At 60.3% G+C, this 15,323-nt stretch overlaps 1 protein-coding gene and 1 pseudogene across 1 annotated transcript, besides 3 other annotated features; both read left to right on the forward strand.

The window, feature by feature from the left end:
• Nucleotides 1–15,323: a sequence feature (areas not merged during assembly with more than two copies in the genome that could not be assigned to a particular haplotype).
• Nucleotides 555–580: a microsatellite.
• On the forward strand, nucleotides 1,889–12,268 carry Tc00.1047053511829.10 (dispersed gene family protein 1 (DGF-1), putative; the record flags this gene model as incomplete). Its single annotated transcript, XM_803148.1, has 1 exon — nucleotides 1,889–12,268. The coding sequence occupies one exon, from the start codon at nucleotides 1,889–1,891 to the stop codon at nucleotides 12,266–12,268; it is 10,380 nt and encodes a 3,459-aa protein (XP_808241.1).
• Nucleotides 6,746–6,793: a microsatellite.
• Tc00.1047053511829.20 lies at nucleotides 14,702–15,323 on the forward strand (annotated as a pseudogene; the record flags this gene model as incomplete).

The raw sequence follows: 15,323 nt of genomic DNA on the forward strand, positions 1-15,323 counted from the left end.
CATGCGTGGGGGCATCTCTCGGATGCTGCTGTGCGGCATTGTGGCCCTTTACTGAGAAATTGCAGTGAGGGCTTCCTGCCTCCAGCGGGAACATATGCGTCTGGCCACGCACTCTTTTAAATTAATTGCCACTTTCTGTGACGCCTTGTTTTAACCATTTTATTTTACTTTGTACCCCCCTCGCCGCGCAGGTCCCTTCCTCCATGTGGAAGCATGCTCCCCCCGGGGCCATCATCGCGTTGTTTTGTTTGGTTGGTTTTTTATTTCCCCCCCGTGTTGTGGTCCTCCGACAACGGCGGGATCTACTCAGTGTTCTTGTTTCTGTTTGTTTGTTTGATCAGAGGCGCGCTCGGCTTTGTGTGCCACGCCGATGGCGCCGGCTAATAAAGGAGACAATGGAATGGGGTGCACGAAACCACGCCGAGTGTCCCAGTGGAATATCAATAATGTGTGGGCACCGGGGGTTTAAACGACTGGAAGGAGTGTGACGTATTTCTTCATTATCTGCAGGCGGGACATGCGCACCGATTTGGATGTCACGCAGCAGCGTGCAGTTTTTTCTTGTTTTTTTTTTTTTTTTGAGTGAATGCGTAATGGAAGACGGATTTATCTTCGTCTTTTTACTTTTCAGCACATGCCCCGTGTTTTTCCACTGTCTGGGCTGCCATGCACTGTTGCGTTCCAGCATTCATCCTGTTTGTTTGTTTTCTGACGCCCTGCTGTGGTTGTATTTGCCCCTAAATGCTTTGCTTTTTTTTTGTGACTGTGGGTAAGAGCCTAACGACAATTACACGATATGGGTATTGCAGTGTAGTTGGTTGCTCCTCTTGTACTCTGTGCTGGCGGTTGCGTGTGGGTGCTTCTCCCTCGTTGTGTTTTTGGGGAGGAGGCAAGCGACGGCGTCGGTGGAATGGCGCCCCAGTGGGAGAGGGAAGACGCTGACCGCCGCTGACGGTGACGGTCTTTGCTGCGGGTGACCTGACGGGATGACGTCACCGGTGCCACATCCAACCGAGATGGATGTGGGCCGCACCTTCGCTCTTTCCCTTCTCTCCATCCTTTCAGTCTCCTGCAGATTGACGAACTGCAGGACAGTGGCGTGATTAAAAACAGGACGTCTATGAGTCAACAGGCCGCACAATCGGTGTGGACCCTTGTTCCCCGCGTCTGAGTGCCGTCACCGCACTTCTTCATCCTTCCTTTTTGTGTGTGCCTTTTGCGCGTGTGGTGCCGATCTTTGTTTTGCAATGCCGACCCACGTAAGGGAGGAAAGACGCCTTTTATGCTGGCGAACGGCGAATTCTTCACCCCTCTTCCGTGTCACCATTTCTTCCTTTGACGCGCTTGATGGTCGCCGGTTCCAACGCTGCCACGTGGTACTGTCTCGGCCCTTGTTTGTTTTTCGCGGCATCGGGACTGCTCTGTGGTGGAGCCTTTTGCCTGCAAGAGCGGTGCTAATAGCCATCTGCCTTTTTTGCTGGGATGGCGCCACTCTGTATGGTTGTGTGGGGCTGCATGGGCGGTGGGAGGGCGATGGTGTTAACGGCGTGGTGGTGTCTGCGCGTCTTTGTCGGTGGTTTTGCTTTGGCGGGGACTGTCTGTGGCCGGATGCCTCCGCGTACCGCTGTGTTATTTTCTGCTTCTGCTGCCTTTTCCTTTTCTGACCGTGCAGTTAGAGATACTTTGGCTTGACCAGCACAACTATCGTTTCAAGGTGTTAGGAATTACTTGCGGTATTAGGATTGGTAGTAGTGGGATAGCGATTTATCGGAATTGTGTCTCTGGATTTCCCATCTGAAGAAAGGGGATTTGTTAGGCAGGAGTTACGGTCGACGGGGCGAGTGCGACACGCCACGACAGTCCTGTTGATACCTGGTTGGGTCGGTGGATGCGGTCTGCGGTGGGCGCGTGTCCGCGCAGTCGGCACCGTGTGCGGTGCATGGTCATTGCGGCTGTGCGTGTGGCGCTTCTTTTTGTGTTGGCGCTGGCTGCTGCTGCTGCGTGGATGCCTGCGGCGCATGCGGTGGTGTTGCGACTGCGGGGCGGCACGGTGGACAGAGCCATCACGGTTGGCCGCGCCGTGGACACGGTGCTGATGGACGGCGTGTACATCACGAACGGCGTGGCTGTTGTGTTTGACGTGCCGGCGATGCTTCCCGGCGCGCTGCGCATCGAGTTGAGGGATTGTGTGTGCGACGGCGGTGCGCAGATCCACGTGCGGGGCTACGGCGGCGAGCCGGCGCGTGACCGGAGCCTGGAGGTGAGCGTGAGCGGGCTGTCCGGCGGCTACTGCTCGCTCGTGTTTGTGCACAACCTGCCGGCACACACGAACGTGACGGTCCGCGACTCGACGATTGTGACGCCGGGGCCAATGCGCTACTCCCAGCTGAGCGGGCTGATGGACGCGGTGGCGTCGCCGCTTGTGCTGTACGCGACATCGCTGCTGCAGACGCAGCTGCGTGTGAGCAACACTGTGCTGAGGTCGTTGCAGGCGGGCGGGTCGGCGGTGTACGTTGGCGGCGGCGTGGAACTGCTGTCGAGCGCGGTGGTGTTTGACGGCGTGTTGCTGGAGGCGTTGGGCGGTCCGACCGCGTCCGCGATGCATGTGGCGTCTTCGTCGCCTTTCAGTCTGCGGAGCCACTCGGTGTTCTCCGTGACGAACGTGTCGGCTGTGAGCAGCGGCGGCGGCCTTTTGCTTGGCGAGCACCTTGCGGTGTCCGACTCGGTGCTGCGCTTCGTGGGCGTCGAGGGGTCTGTTGCGTCGTCGCTGGTGCGGTGCGACGGTGGGACGATCGGTGGCGGCGGGTGGCTGGAGCTGCGCGACGTGTGGGCGGTGGGCGAGGCGTCGTCTGTGGCGTCGCTGTCGGGTGTGACGCTGGACGGTGGCGCCGTGTCGATTGCGCGCTGCGTTGCCACTGGCGCGACGCTTGTTTCCGGGCTGGCGATCACGAGCGGCGCCGTGTCGGTGCAGTGCAACCGTGCCGGCGGCCGGGTGCTGCGGAGCAGCGGCGACTACCGCTTGGCCGGTCTGCCCTCCGTGAGCGTGGTTCCGTGCGACGGCTGTGCGGCCGCGCTGGCGTGCTTCGATGCGCTGACGGCGTCGTTCTCTGACTGCGTGTGCAGCTGCCGTGCCGGCGGCGTGGGCGACGCGTGCCTGCCGTTCGACGTGCCGGTTGCGAGGGCCGGTGGTGGTTTGCAGGACTGCGTGAGTGGCGTGACGCTGACGGAGTCGGTGACGGTTGGCGGTGGGCGTGCGACGACGTGCTTCGACTCGGTGGTGTTCGGCGGGCCGATCATTGTGGCGGTGGACCTGCGCTCGATGGATGCGTTCGCTGACACGCTGAACGTGACGCTGCGCCACTGCGTGCTTGCGGGTGGCGCACAGCTGCGGATTGGCGGTCTCAGCGAGATCACGGCGAGCCTGATGCCCCACGCCCTCGTCAACATGACGAATGTGACGTCGCTGGAGGGCACGATCGTGCTGCATGGCGCGATGCCGCCGAACTCGAGTGTGCTGCTGGCGAACTCGACGCTGCGCGCGACGGTTGGCGGGTCGCAGTACGTGCCGACGACTCCTGGCCATGCGGGATATCGGTGTGGCCCCGCGCTTGTCCTGGACGGTGTCCGGCTTCTGTCGACGCGGTTTGTCATGACGCGGTCGACGCTGGTGTGTGGCGGGGGCTCGTGCGCTACGATCCTCGTGGAGCGCGGTCTCGACGTGAACCTGTCCAGCGTTTTCTACATGGACAACTGCGTTATCAATTCGCAGACGCACGTGATGTACGCCCTTGCATCGGGCCTGCGTGTCAGCAGTGGCTCTGTGTTCTCCATACAGAACAGCTCGTGGAGTGCGCCGAGCAACGACTTCTACAGGGGTGCGTGTGTGTTTGGGGACGTTGCGGTGGCTGGCGGCAGCGTGCTGCAGGTTGTGTCCAGCACTTTCCGTCTCGGCTTTGCCATGCTCATCACAAACGTGCTGACCGTGACTGGCGGCAGTTGGCTGGTGCACCGCGACAACGAGTTCCGCACCGCCTACGTTGTGTACGTGGCCGACGAAAACGGCGTTGCGTTCCGCGATCAGAGTGTGTGGTCGATACTTCACAACAAACTCACGTACGGCTCGTACTCGTCTACCATCGCACACATGACAAGCAAGTGGTCACCACCATCCGACGTGCGCCCGATCATCTACGGCTTGTGCAACGAGGCAAGGGGCTCACCTGTGACGGATTACGGAGTCGACCTCAACATTGAGGCACCCGTGACGGTGCTGGACTGTGGCGTTTGCACTGTGGACGCCGTGTGCTTTGCAGCGAGGACGAGCAGCATCAGCGGCTGTGAGTGCGTGTGCGCTGCTGGCGGATACGGTGGCACGTGTCTGCCAGCTGCGGTTCCGGACGGCCTTGGACCGCTCCCGCTCCTCGATGCGAAGGACACGGAGGTCCGCTGCGTGCACGGTGGCAGCATCAGCTCCGTGGACGATCCTGATCCCGGTGTGCGTGGTCTGTGCTTCGTCAACGTGACCTTCACCGCCGCGATTGTGCTTGACTTGTATAACTTTAACGCGCCACAACAGACACTCAACATCACGCTGCTGCAGTGCGTCCTCATGGGCCTGTCGATCAGGGGAAGTGGTGCGCGCGTGCACGTGAACGTGACATCCTCGATTTTGGATTCTCGAGCGTTGGAGTTTGAGGGTGGTTTTGGCGCGAGCTCCCAGATACTGGTGGTGGGCAATAAGATTGTGTCGACGTCGAGCCACGCCATTGCATTTTTGGATTTTTACTTCAGTGCGAATTTTACGCTGCTGCTGCTTGACAACAGCATCGAGGGGAATAATAACGCCGTTTATTTCTCCGAAGCTGCTGTTCTTGATGGTGGCGGGATTATTGTGAAGGGAAATACGCTGAGGGCAACGGAGGGGGGTAGCGGTTTGGAATCATCTGTTTGCGTTTACGCTGTGGAAGTGAATAATGGCGGCTACCTTTTCGTGGAGAACAACACGATGAGCGCGGCTAATGGTGTTTATGTTTTTGGTGATACTTCCGTGAGCTCCGCTGGACTGCTGAGTGTGGCGGACTGCATCTTTGTTGGCCGAACGAAGGGTTCGTATTCCGCTCTTTTGTACTTGGACGGATCGGTGACACTCGAGGGAGGTGCGCAGTGGCGTGTGGAGGGCAATGTCGTGGGCGCAGTTTCAGTATTAACTATTCCGTATTCCTGGCAGAAAATTAAACTGTCGGGCAGCGGCACTATCGTGGCGCTTGCGTACAACCGTCAGTTGGAAGGTACTTATCCCTTTGCTGATCTGGTTCCGTCAAACACGATCGTGAAGCCGCCCGCGCGGTTTGTGGTTGGGTGCAACCTGCAGGGCGAGAAGGAGGTGTCGTACGACGGCGTGTTTCCGGAGGACGTGGTTGTGTTCAGGTGTGGCACATGCAACGACGACGCGGCGTGCTACATGCCCGGGACGGAGTCGGTGGACCGCGGCTCGTGCTCGTGCAGCTGCAAGGACGGATGGCATGGCGCGTCGTGTCTTCCCTTTGAGGTGCCCGACACGGTTGTGTCGCCCTTGCCGGAGAGAGCCGTTGACGGCGACACGAGCTGCGTGGTGAACCAGACGCTGACGAGCCTCACGCTGAAGATGTGGAAGACGCACCACTGCTATGAGGGCGTGACATTCAGCGGCGCGGGTGCTGTGCTGACCTTTTTCTTTGACAGTATGCCGCTGCATCTCCCAATCAACATCACGCTCACTGGGTGCACATTCCTTGATGGGGCTTTGCTGCGGTTTGTTGGGGGTGCTGAGGCGGCCGAGTCAGCGGGCGTCCTGATCCGCGTGAGCCGGACGGTGATGCGGTCCTCTGTTGTTGCTTTTTCACTTGCCCTCCCGCTGCACTGCGACATTGCCGTCACGGAGGTTGACGCCGTGCAGTCCTCCGCGGTCCATTTGCCGGACAACGTGAACAACATGTGTAGCGTATTGTTGCTGCACGACGTTGTGTTGACTGCTTCTTCGCTGTTGGTCAGCAACGTCAGGGCGCATGCCTTGAGTTACGGTGGTTTTGGTTTGTACTCGTTCGGTACGCTGACGCTGGTGGGTGGCAGCTCGCTGTACGCGCGGTACTGCAGCTTTGAGGGCTACAAATACCTGTTCTACGTGTACAGGCTCAGTGTTCGTGATCACTCCGTTTTTGCGCTGCTCAACAATACAATGTTATTCGGAGCAAGCCTTTTGTATCAGCACTCCCGATTCAGCGTGTCGGATCACAGCGTGCTGCGCGTGGTGGGGAACAGCGGCTCCGTGTCCTGCGCCGTCTATGCATACAAATTGTGGACCGTTGAGCGGTCAAGCTGGCTGGATTGGCGCGACAACGACGTGGGATTGGGTGCGATGTTCTACGACAGTGGCTCCGCTTTTGTGAGCATTGACGGCAGCAGTGTGGTGACGCTGACGGGCTGCAAGATGGGCTCGACGGGGCTGTCGGAGCCTCTGCTATCGCAGGCTGACGCCGGCTACCGGTTTTTTGCTGGGTGTCTGACGGTTCTTGGACGTGTGGTGACGACGGCGGCAGAGCTGGAGCTCCACGGCATCACCAACGCGACGACGGTTGCCGCGTGCGGGGAGCGCACAAAGGACGGCGACTGCTTTGCACCGCTGACGACGACCGTCAGCGACCGCAAGTGCCGGTGCGCTGCTGGAGGGCACGGCGATGCGTGCGTACCGGCGCCTGTGCCTGCTGGCCCGCCGCCACCGCCGTCGCCACCACCGCCCACACCGCCACCGCCGCCGGTTGGTGAGTGCATCAGCGACATGGAGTACCCCGAGGTGGCTCAGACTGTGGGAAGCGGGCTGTCGTGGCTATGCTACCGCAACGTGACGTTCAGCGGGGGCCGCATGAGCCTGACTGTGCTGGTCGGGGCGATGACGGGCGACGTGGCGAACATCACGTTCGATGGCTGCACGTGGAGGAACGGTGCCGTGCTGTTGCTGTTGGGCAACGTGTACGCCGCTGTTAGGTCTCTGAACATCGTCGTCACCGGCAACACGTTTTGTGACGCGCTGCTCAGCCCGGAGGGTGTGTTTCCACCGCACACGAACATCACGATCAGCGGGAACCGCTTCATTGTCACGAGGCTGATTTTTCGTTCGGGTTTGGCCATTGACAGACCGTCGTGTGTTGCGATGAATGAGCTGGTGATTAGCAACGACTCCGCGGTGGTGCTCAGTGGCAATGTGTTTCAGAGCGTGAGGGCACCGTCAAGCGCCATTCACGTTGTCAGATCTGCGGTGAGGGTGTCGTGGCACTCCGTGTTTGCGGTGATGGGCAACACGTTTCATATGGCCGGCGCTAACGGTACGCTGATACATCTTGGAGGGTCTAGGCAGTCTTCGTCGCTGAAGGTGCTGAACAACTCTGCTGTGGTGATTCGAGGCAACGTTGTGACGATGCCGGTGAAGTACGTCATCTTATTTCTTTGGGAGTTACGTGCGGAGTCTCTGTCAGCGGTTGTGTTTCAGGGCAATGACATGCAGGGAAGCTCGGTTGTGTTTTTTTCAGGTTACTCCTTCAACATTTACTACAACTCCTGGCTGCAGCTGAGCGACAACCTTTGCCGCGTGTCCCCAGTGGTTGCTTTTGCCCTTTTTAGCCCCACGGTGAATCTCCGTGACTCCACGGTGTCTGTGTCCGGCAACCAATTTATTTCCAGCACGTTCACGCCGACAGCGCTATGGATACCCACGGGGCCCCGTGATCTCACAAACGGAGCTATTGTGGCCGCGTGCAACAGTGTGGACGACGAGGAGAGGGCGAACTGCAGCATCCCTTCCGTGTACAATGCCACCATTCTGACCTGCAGCGACCCATGCACCCTCGCGGCGTCGTGCTTCCCCGCGTACACGACGACGGCCTCGAGTGATGGCTGTGCCTGCACGTGCGCTGAGGGCGGCCACGGCGATGCGTGCCTGCCCGTCGCTGTTCCCGAGCCGCCGAGCACCGACGGCGCCGACTTGTGCGTGCGGGACGTGCGTTGTGATGTGGAGGTGAACGTCAGTTTCGGGACGTCGGTGGTGTGCTACGTTGGCGTGACCTTTGCGGCGGACTTTGTGGTGGACGTGGGGTCGATGTCAGGGAGCGTGCGCAACGTGACGCTGGCGAACTGCACGTTTTTGGGCGGAGCGAGCCTGTACGTTGTCGGGTGGCTGTCCGACCCGCCTGCTGGCGAGCGCGTTGATGTGTTGATCAGCGGGCTTGAGTCTCCCTCTGGCGGCGGCGTGTTGGTGGCGAACCGATTTCCGCCAGGCTCGCGCATCACTGTGGTGAACTCGGTGCTGATTGCAGAGGCGCGTGTTGCGCACCGCGGCGACTACGACCTTGGCGACGCGTCCGCGTGCCTCGTGCTGCACAACGTGAATCTGACGGGGAGCGTGCTGACCATTGCGCGCACGCATGTGGCGGCGGTGTTCCGCGACGCTGTTGGCGTGTTGTTTGTTGGCGGCGTGGCGCTGTCGTCGCGCGGTGCGCTGTACTTGGACGGGCTGTCGGTGCAGACGGCGCTGGGGCTGTGCGTGTCGGTGGAGGGCAGTGTTGCTGCCAGTGGCGGCTCCGTGGTGGCGTTTGCTGACAGCGACTTCCTGCTGTGCAAGCACGCGGTGTCTGTGCGTGGGGCTGTGAGCGTGTCGGGCTCTGCTGTGGCGCTTGTGCGGAACGAGTTTTTGTCGACGGAGGACTACGCGGTGGCGTTTTATTCGACGGTGAGCCTGGATGGCGGGTCGATGCTGCTGGTGAAGGGCAACGTGCACGACGGCGTCTCGAGGGGGATGCTCTACGCTGCTGGCGCCGTGACCGCTGCTGGGAGCACGCTGAGCTTTGTGCGCAACCGAGCACTGCTGCCGCGGATGGTCTCGCTGAGCCTGTCGCTCTTGGCTGGGGCGCATTTGAGGGTGGTTTGCAACGACGCCGGTGGACGTGTCCTGTTGACGGCGGAGGAGTACGCAGCGGCTGGTTTTGGCGACGCTGGGAGAATCGACGTTGCTGGGTGCGACGCCTGCGACAGGGACACGCACTGCTACGCGCCCGGGACGGCGTCGGCGAGCATGAAGAACGGTGTGTGCGTGTGCGCGTGCGGCAGCGGCGGGTACGGCGAGGCGTGCGTGCCTGTGGGAGCTCCCGCGCTGCCGCCTGCTGTGGGCACTGCGTCGAGCGTGTTTGTCCGTGAGGGCGTGGCGGTACAGTCGGTTTTCGTTGTGCCTGCCGGCGCGAGCGAGGTGACGCTGCGCCACGTTGTGCTGGACGGCGTGAGTCCTGTGCTCTACGTGCCGTGGATGGCGCGGGAAGGCGTGCGGATCGTTGTGCAGGACGTGTCGCTGCTGAACGGTGCCGTGCTGTACGTGATGGGCGGAGGAGCGCTGCGCGGTGCGGGGGCGGCGGGGAGCGACGAGAGCGGACCGGTGGAGCTGTCGGTGTGCGATGTGGAGGCGCTGGACGGTGCGCTTGTGCTGACCGGCACGTATCCCGCGGGGTCCGTGCTGACGGTGACGGACTCCCTGCTGGTTGCCACGAGGCCGACGCCGCTTGTGTATCTTCCCGGCTCGCAGTCCTCGCCGTACGCACCGGTGCTTGTGCTGTCGGGCCTGCGGCTCGTGCGGTCCGTGCTAATTGTGTCCGGCGTTGCCCTCGTGACTGTGATGACTGGTGGGCGGACGGTGGTGGTGGACGGCGCCGTGCTGGAGCTTGTCGGTGGCGGTGTCGCGCTGGACGCGGCTGTGTTCGGTGGCGAATATGCGTTGTACGCGAGTGCGCGCGTGGTTGCGTCTGGGGGCGCTGTGCTGCGCGTGTCGGGGAGCCAGGTGTACGCCGCGCATGGGTTGGTGTTTGGCAGCGGTGTGGAGGCCAACGCGTCCGCCGTCGTAGTGAACGACAACGCCGGTGCGCTGACGGATGGCGCGCTGCTGGTGCTGCGGGGGTCGGCGTCGTTTGTGTCCGGGTCGTGGCTGTCGGTGCGCGGCAACAGCATCAGCGGCAGGCTCCTGTCGGTGCCGTCGTACCCGCGCAGTGCGGAGCTCGTGCAGAGCACGCTGACGCTCCACGGGAACGCCGGCAGCGGGCCCGTCGTGATGGACGGCACCGTTGCGCTCGGGGGCGCCGGCCGACGGTTCGTCGTGGGGTGCCTGACGCTGAACGGGCAGGCGCTGCAGCCGATGGACTACAGGTCCGCCGGCATCATCGGGGAATTCCGTCCCGTGGCGTGTGGCGTTTGCGACGCCGACGTGCACTGCTTTGCGGCAGCGACGAGGACGATGTCGGGGTCGTGCGGCTGCCGCTGTGCTGAGGGCGGGTACGGGCGCGACTGCCTGCCGGTGTACCTGCCGCACGTGGACGGGTGCAACCACACGCCCGGCATGCCGCTGCTGAGCCACACGGCGACGCTGACGGAGAAGCGCAGCCCGACGCCAACGTGGAAGCCGACGCCGAGCGCGACGCACTACAGTCCGACGCAGTGCGGGCCGACGGAGACGCTGCAGGTGACGGAGACGGTGGCACTGCCGCCCACGCGGACCCCGACAGCGTCGGTGAGCAGCACGCTGTGGTGGAGCGACGTGGCGTGCCCGACGCTCGCCGTGACGACGACGGCGGCTGGTGGGAGCCTGACGCAGAACGACATCCGCGGCGGTGGGAGCGCCGTCCCGACGCGGCTTATGGTGGCGCTGCCGCCGCCGTTTCGTTGGGCACGCGACCCGCAGCTCGGCACGCACCTGAGCTTTGTGCCTGTGTCGACGACGCAGCCGAGTGGGTTTGGCGGTCCGTGGGGAGCGATGCTGAGCAACGCGACGTGGGTGCGTAACGCGACGAATCCGTCCACCGTCGTGGAGCTGGCTGTGCCTGTGCACCGCGGTTACTACATTGCTGTCGACGAGACGATATTCATTCGCTGCGACGCTGCGGCGGTGTTCGGCGGCTGCAGGGGTGTGCTGCTTGGGTCCTTCACGATCAGGTCCGACACGCTGCCCGCCGCTGCCAGCGCCTTTTCGGCGATCACCGGCGTTGTTGCGGGTGCGGCGGCTGTTGCCGTGGTGGTGACCAGCGGGCTGGGCTCCATCCTGGAGATGCAGGCGCTCGGCGTGTTGGCGAGGATGTCATGTGCCTCGGTGCAGGAGCGTGCGAGCACCGCTGCGCTGCCGTACTTCCTGTCGGTGTTCGCTGCCCTTGACCCGCTGTGGATGGTGGTGGGCAACGCGCTGCTCGCCGCTGTGTTCGGGTGCGTGCACTGCGGTGTGACGGCGGTCTTCCAGCGGTGGCGCGGCGTGGACGCGGCGAGTGCGTGGGCGGCGATGCGCTTCCCGAGCCTGACGTACGTTGTGGCGCACGCGATGCACCTCGGCATTTTCTTTGGCTCCGTGCTCGCACTGGCGATGCCTGGCGCCCGCGTGCAGCACCGCGTGATTGGTGTCGTTGGCGTGCTGTACGGTGTGGCGTTTCCTGCTGGCGTGTGCTACTTGATTGCCCGCCACGTGGGCGCGAGCTTTACGAGGTACTGGCAGTTTTCGAGGAAGCCGCTGCACGAGCGCCTGCTGTACCCCGTCGGGTATTGGCACCCCGCGGCGCAGCAGCGGATGTACGGCAGCATGCTGACGAGCATGAGGGGCAGCCGCGTGTACTGGTGCGTGTTCCAGCTGTCGGTGCTGTGTGTGGTGGGCCTGATTGCTGCTGTGCACCCGCCCGTGGGAGGCTGCCACGTCCAGTACTTCTGCATGGCGGCTGTGCTGTTTGCGGGCGCGGGCGTGGTTGGCTTCACGAACATGATGCGCTCGTCCTTCCTGACGGTGATACACACGGCGAGCTTTGCGCTCCTTGCGGCGCTGTGCGTGGTCAGCGCGGCCAACCACCTTGTGCCGAGCGACGGCGGTGCGAGGGCGCACGCGGCTATCATGCTGCTGCTGACGGCTGTGCTGCTTGCGGTCACTGTGTACAGCTTCGTTGTGTGGTACGTGGAGGACCGCCACTGGCAGGAGCTGCGCGAGCCGCGGCGTGTCGGGCTGGAGGCGCTGCTGCGCGATGGCGAGGAGAGCAATGAAGAGACGCAGAAGCCGCACGACGTGACTTCGTTGTCGTACGCCTCAGGCACCACCGCTGCGTCTTCTTACCGGCCACCCGCTGCGCCGTTGCAGCCCATGGCCGGTGACATTCGCTTAGACGCCCTGAGCCCGCTGGACCGTGTATCCAGTGCGAGCTGCAGCATTAATTATGCTCTTCTGGACAGGTGAAGATGCTTTGCTTGACGAAAGATTTGGCGCATTTTCTCCCTTTGGGGGTGGAAAGGCTTCGCCCCCAACAGTAACGCTACGCGGCGAGAAGGCACAAAGCCCCTCGCAGATGCGGCATAACGTGGACGCTTCTGGCGGATATCTGCTTTCTTTCCATTATTCATAGATTGGTTGGGTGATTGGTTTGTTGTTCTTATTTTATTTTACCGATTATCGACGACAACGGATTATCGAACTATGACGCTAGCCCGGCGTGGATGCGTAACGGGTGTGTGCGTGTGTTTTACGCTCTTCGCTGCAGCACCGAATATGGGGGCTGCTGCTCTCTCTATTTCATGTCTGTACTCAGTAATGAGGACGTGCCCGACGATGGTGGCTGGTGTGCGGGCCATAGGATGCATTCAAGAAAACGTTAGGGAAAACAATCGATGAGGCTCTTCTGTGACGCGTCACCTCCTGGAGGTTGTGAGTGTGCGTTGTTGGCTGATATGAGGGAGGGCGTGGGGGCCACGGCTGTGCAGCTGCGCAGCCACTCATCGGACTCCGCACCGAAAGCGTCATTGATTGTTGGTTTTTGTTGGTTTGTTTCTATTTGTTTGTGCGGGTGCCTGCAGTGACTCTCCCTCCTGTTGCACGATGACTGTGTGGGAGGGCATGCCTGCCGCTCCTTATGCTTCTGATGCTGTGTAGAAGGAACAGCGAGAGAAGGAACGAAGAATTATGCGGATTGATGTATTACTTTGTGTATGCATATATGTATCGATGTACTTCTGTGGATTATTTCATTGTTTCTCTTTTCTCCTTTTCTTTCTTTTTACGTCGCTCCACACGTGTCTCAGTGTTTGCTTTAGTACGGCCACACACGGGTAGCTTGAGCCGCGGATGGTTTTTTCTTTTTGATGTCATTTTGTTTTAGACGCCAACGCGGGCACGTTTGGCAAGCATCCACTTTCCACAGCACGCTGCCTGATATTTTGGAGTCATCTCAGATGTAACGCCGGCACCACCGCCGTGGCACTCATGGGAAGTAAGATGGGACGCGGGGCAGCGAAAGATATTGTGCTGCACATGTGTCTGTTGCATTTGTTCTGTCGTGGTGGCTTCAATGTGGAAGAAGACGGACGAACATTGCACGATTCCGTGGCTTGGAGGAGTTATTACACTCTTTTATTATTATTTTTTATGATCACTGGCTCCCACCCGTGTCTGTTCCGATTTCTTTTCTGAGTGGAGCTGCGCCATGGCCGTCCTTTTTTTTTGTTTGCAGGAGGAAAAACTTATTACGAGTGACGAAACCACACGTCATGTATGCGGCGTCCAGGGAGGTACGTATTTGAGGTGGAGTGCACATATGTGGATGTCACGTGAGAAGGAACGGGGGTTGACTGCCCAACCGTCACTCCTTTTCTGGAGAGTGTGCTTCTTTTTTTTTGTCCCTTTTGTGACAGGGCACGGCGGGATTGGACAGCACCGTCCCACGAAGGGTCTTGCACACATACACACTCTCATGCCACCGTCGCCCCCGAATTCGGTTGCAAACCCAAATTTCGGCTTTTTGCATTGGCGTGGTTTTTAATGATTATTGACTGACGCCATCCTTTCCGGCGTGTCACTTTGACTGGATTGTGTGGGGTCGCTCGCCAACACCATCAAACGAAGCAGGCTGAGGATATCACGTATTTAAATGCCATCTTGCACGCGTATTTTTTTACGCCCAGTTGATGTGCACTCAAAAAGCGAGGTGTCCGGAACTATGCGTGCGTGGAATTCTTCCTGCCATGTGAACTGTGGGCAACACCGAGGGGCTGCCACTTTGACTCCGCAGAGTTGTTGCGTCTCTTCACAGGGTTGGCAGGGAAATTCCATGCAGCCTGCTACTGCTGGTGTGTCCCCAAATGTTGTTACTCCATGCGAATAATGTGCTTCAGCGAGTGAGGGTGTTGATTGGGTTTGTGTGCACTCTGATTCTGCTTGCTACTTTGTGCGGGCACGCAACGCTTGAGTGGTGGGAAAATGGAGCGGGGCGATGCGTGGCCGCGTCTCGTCCATTGTTCACTGCACGATGGTGTGGTGCACATTGTGGTGCTGACTCTGCGATGTGACTGCGGTCTTCTGTGCGGCAATGGCGGTGGGTGGTCGAGAGTGTTGGCCCGCGGCGGGACGGTGGGATCGCGCTTTTTTCTTTCTCTGCGAGAGTGCGGAGTTATTTTTATCGCCAGTGATGGGGCAAACAGACGGACAACGTGAATAAAATAAAAAAGGGCGATAATGTGGCGGTGTTGTGGCCAATTGCACGTTGTGTTGCTGCGGGGGCGGTGGGCGTTGACTGTTTCACCGACAGGCGTTGCAGTGCGGCCGCATGGCGCACCGGCCGCCCCGCCGTGCGAGTGCCACGCCCAACGCCATTGGGACTGCGGGACGAGACAGCCGCGACTGTCCTTTGGAGCCAGCGGCACCTTCTGGCCGCAGTTGGGCGGTGCGAGTGGGATGCTTCACCGCACGGGCGTTGTGATGGCGCCTTGAAGCGGCATCTCCGGCGATGGTTCCGACGCTGCGGCTCGACATGCGGTGGGGAGTAAAGTGCGACCGCAGTGGACTCCTGACAGTCGGCTGCATAAATTACTGCTGGAGGGAAATGAACGCACCACCAACATGGGGCTGAATGATTTCCTTCAGAATTATTTTGACGGCAGGGGCGTTGAGGAATTCAGTGAGAACGTCTATCTGAAGGACCTTTTAAGTAGCCCCAATGACTTCATCCAAGACGAAGTGTTATTGAGCCCAATAAAGGCATTGCCGTCGTACCAAGAGCTGAAAAAAGAGCGTGAGGAGTTTTACGTGCTATCGGAGGCTTCACATAAGCTTAACAGAGAATATATTGTCACTCTCAGGCATTGGAGGGAGTTTAAAAGAAAGGATACGGTCACTCCTCTTGCAAGGGCACAGATAAGCACAGCCTGCTCTTATGTACTGAGAGTAGAGAGGCGGAGGGCAGAAGAAGGGGAAAGGCGAGAACGACAAGAACTGGGGATTGACGTTTCCACTGGGATTAAAT

This window comes from Trypanosoma cruzi, genomic scaffold (assembly GCF_000209065.1).
Source record: "Trypanosoma cruzi strain CL Brener 1047053517171 genomic scaffold, whole genome shotgun sequence".
In the NCBI taxonomy this organism is placed as follows: domain Eukaryota; phylum Euglenozoa; class Kinetoplastea; order Trypanosomatida; family Trypanosomatidae; genus Trypanosoma; species Trypanosoma cruzi.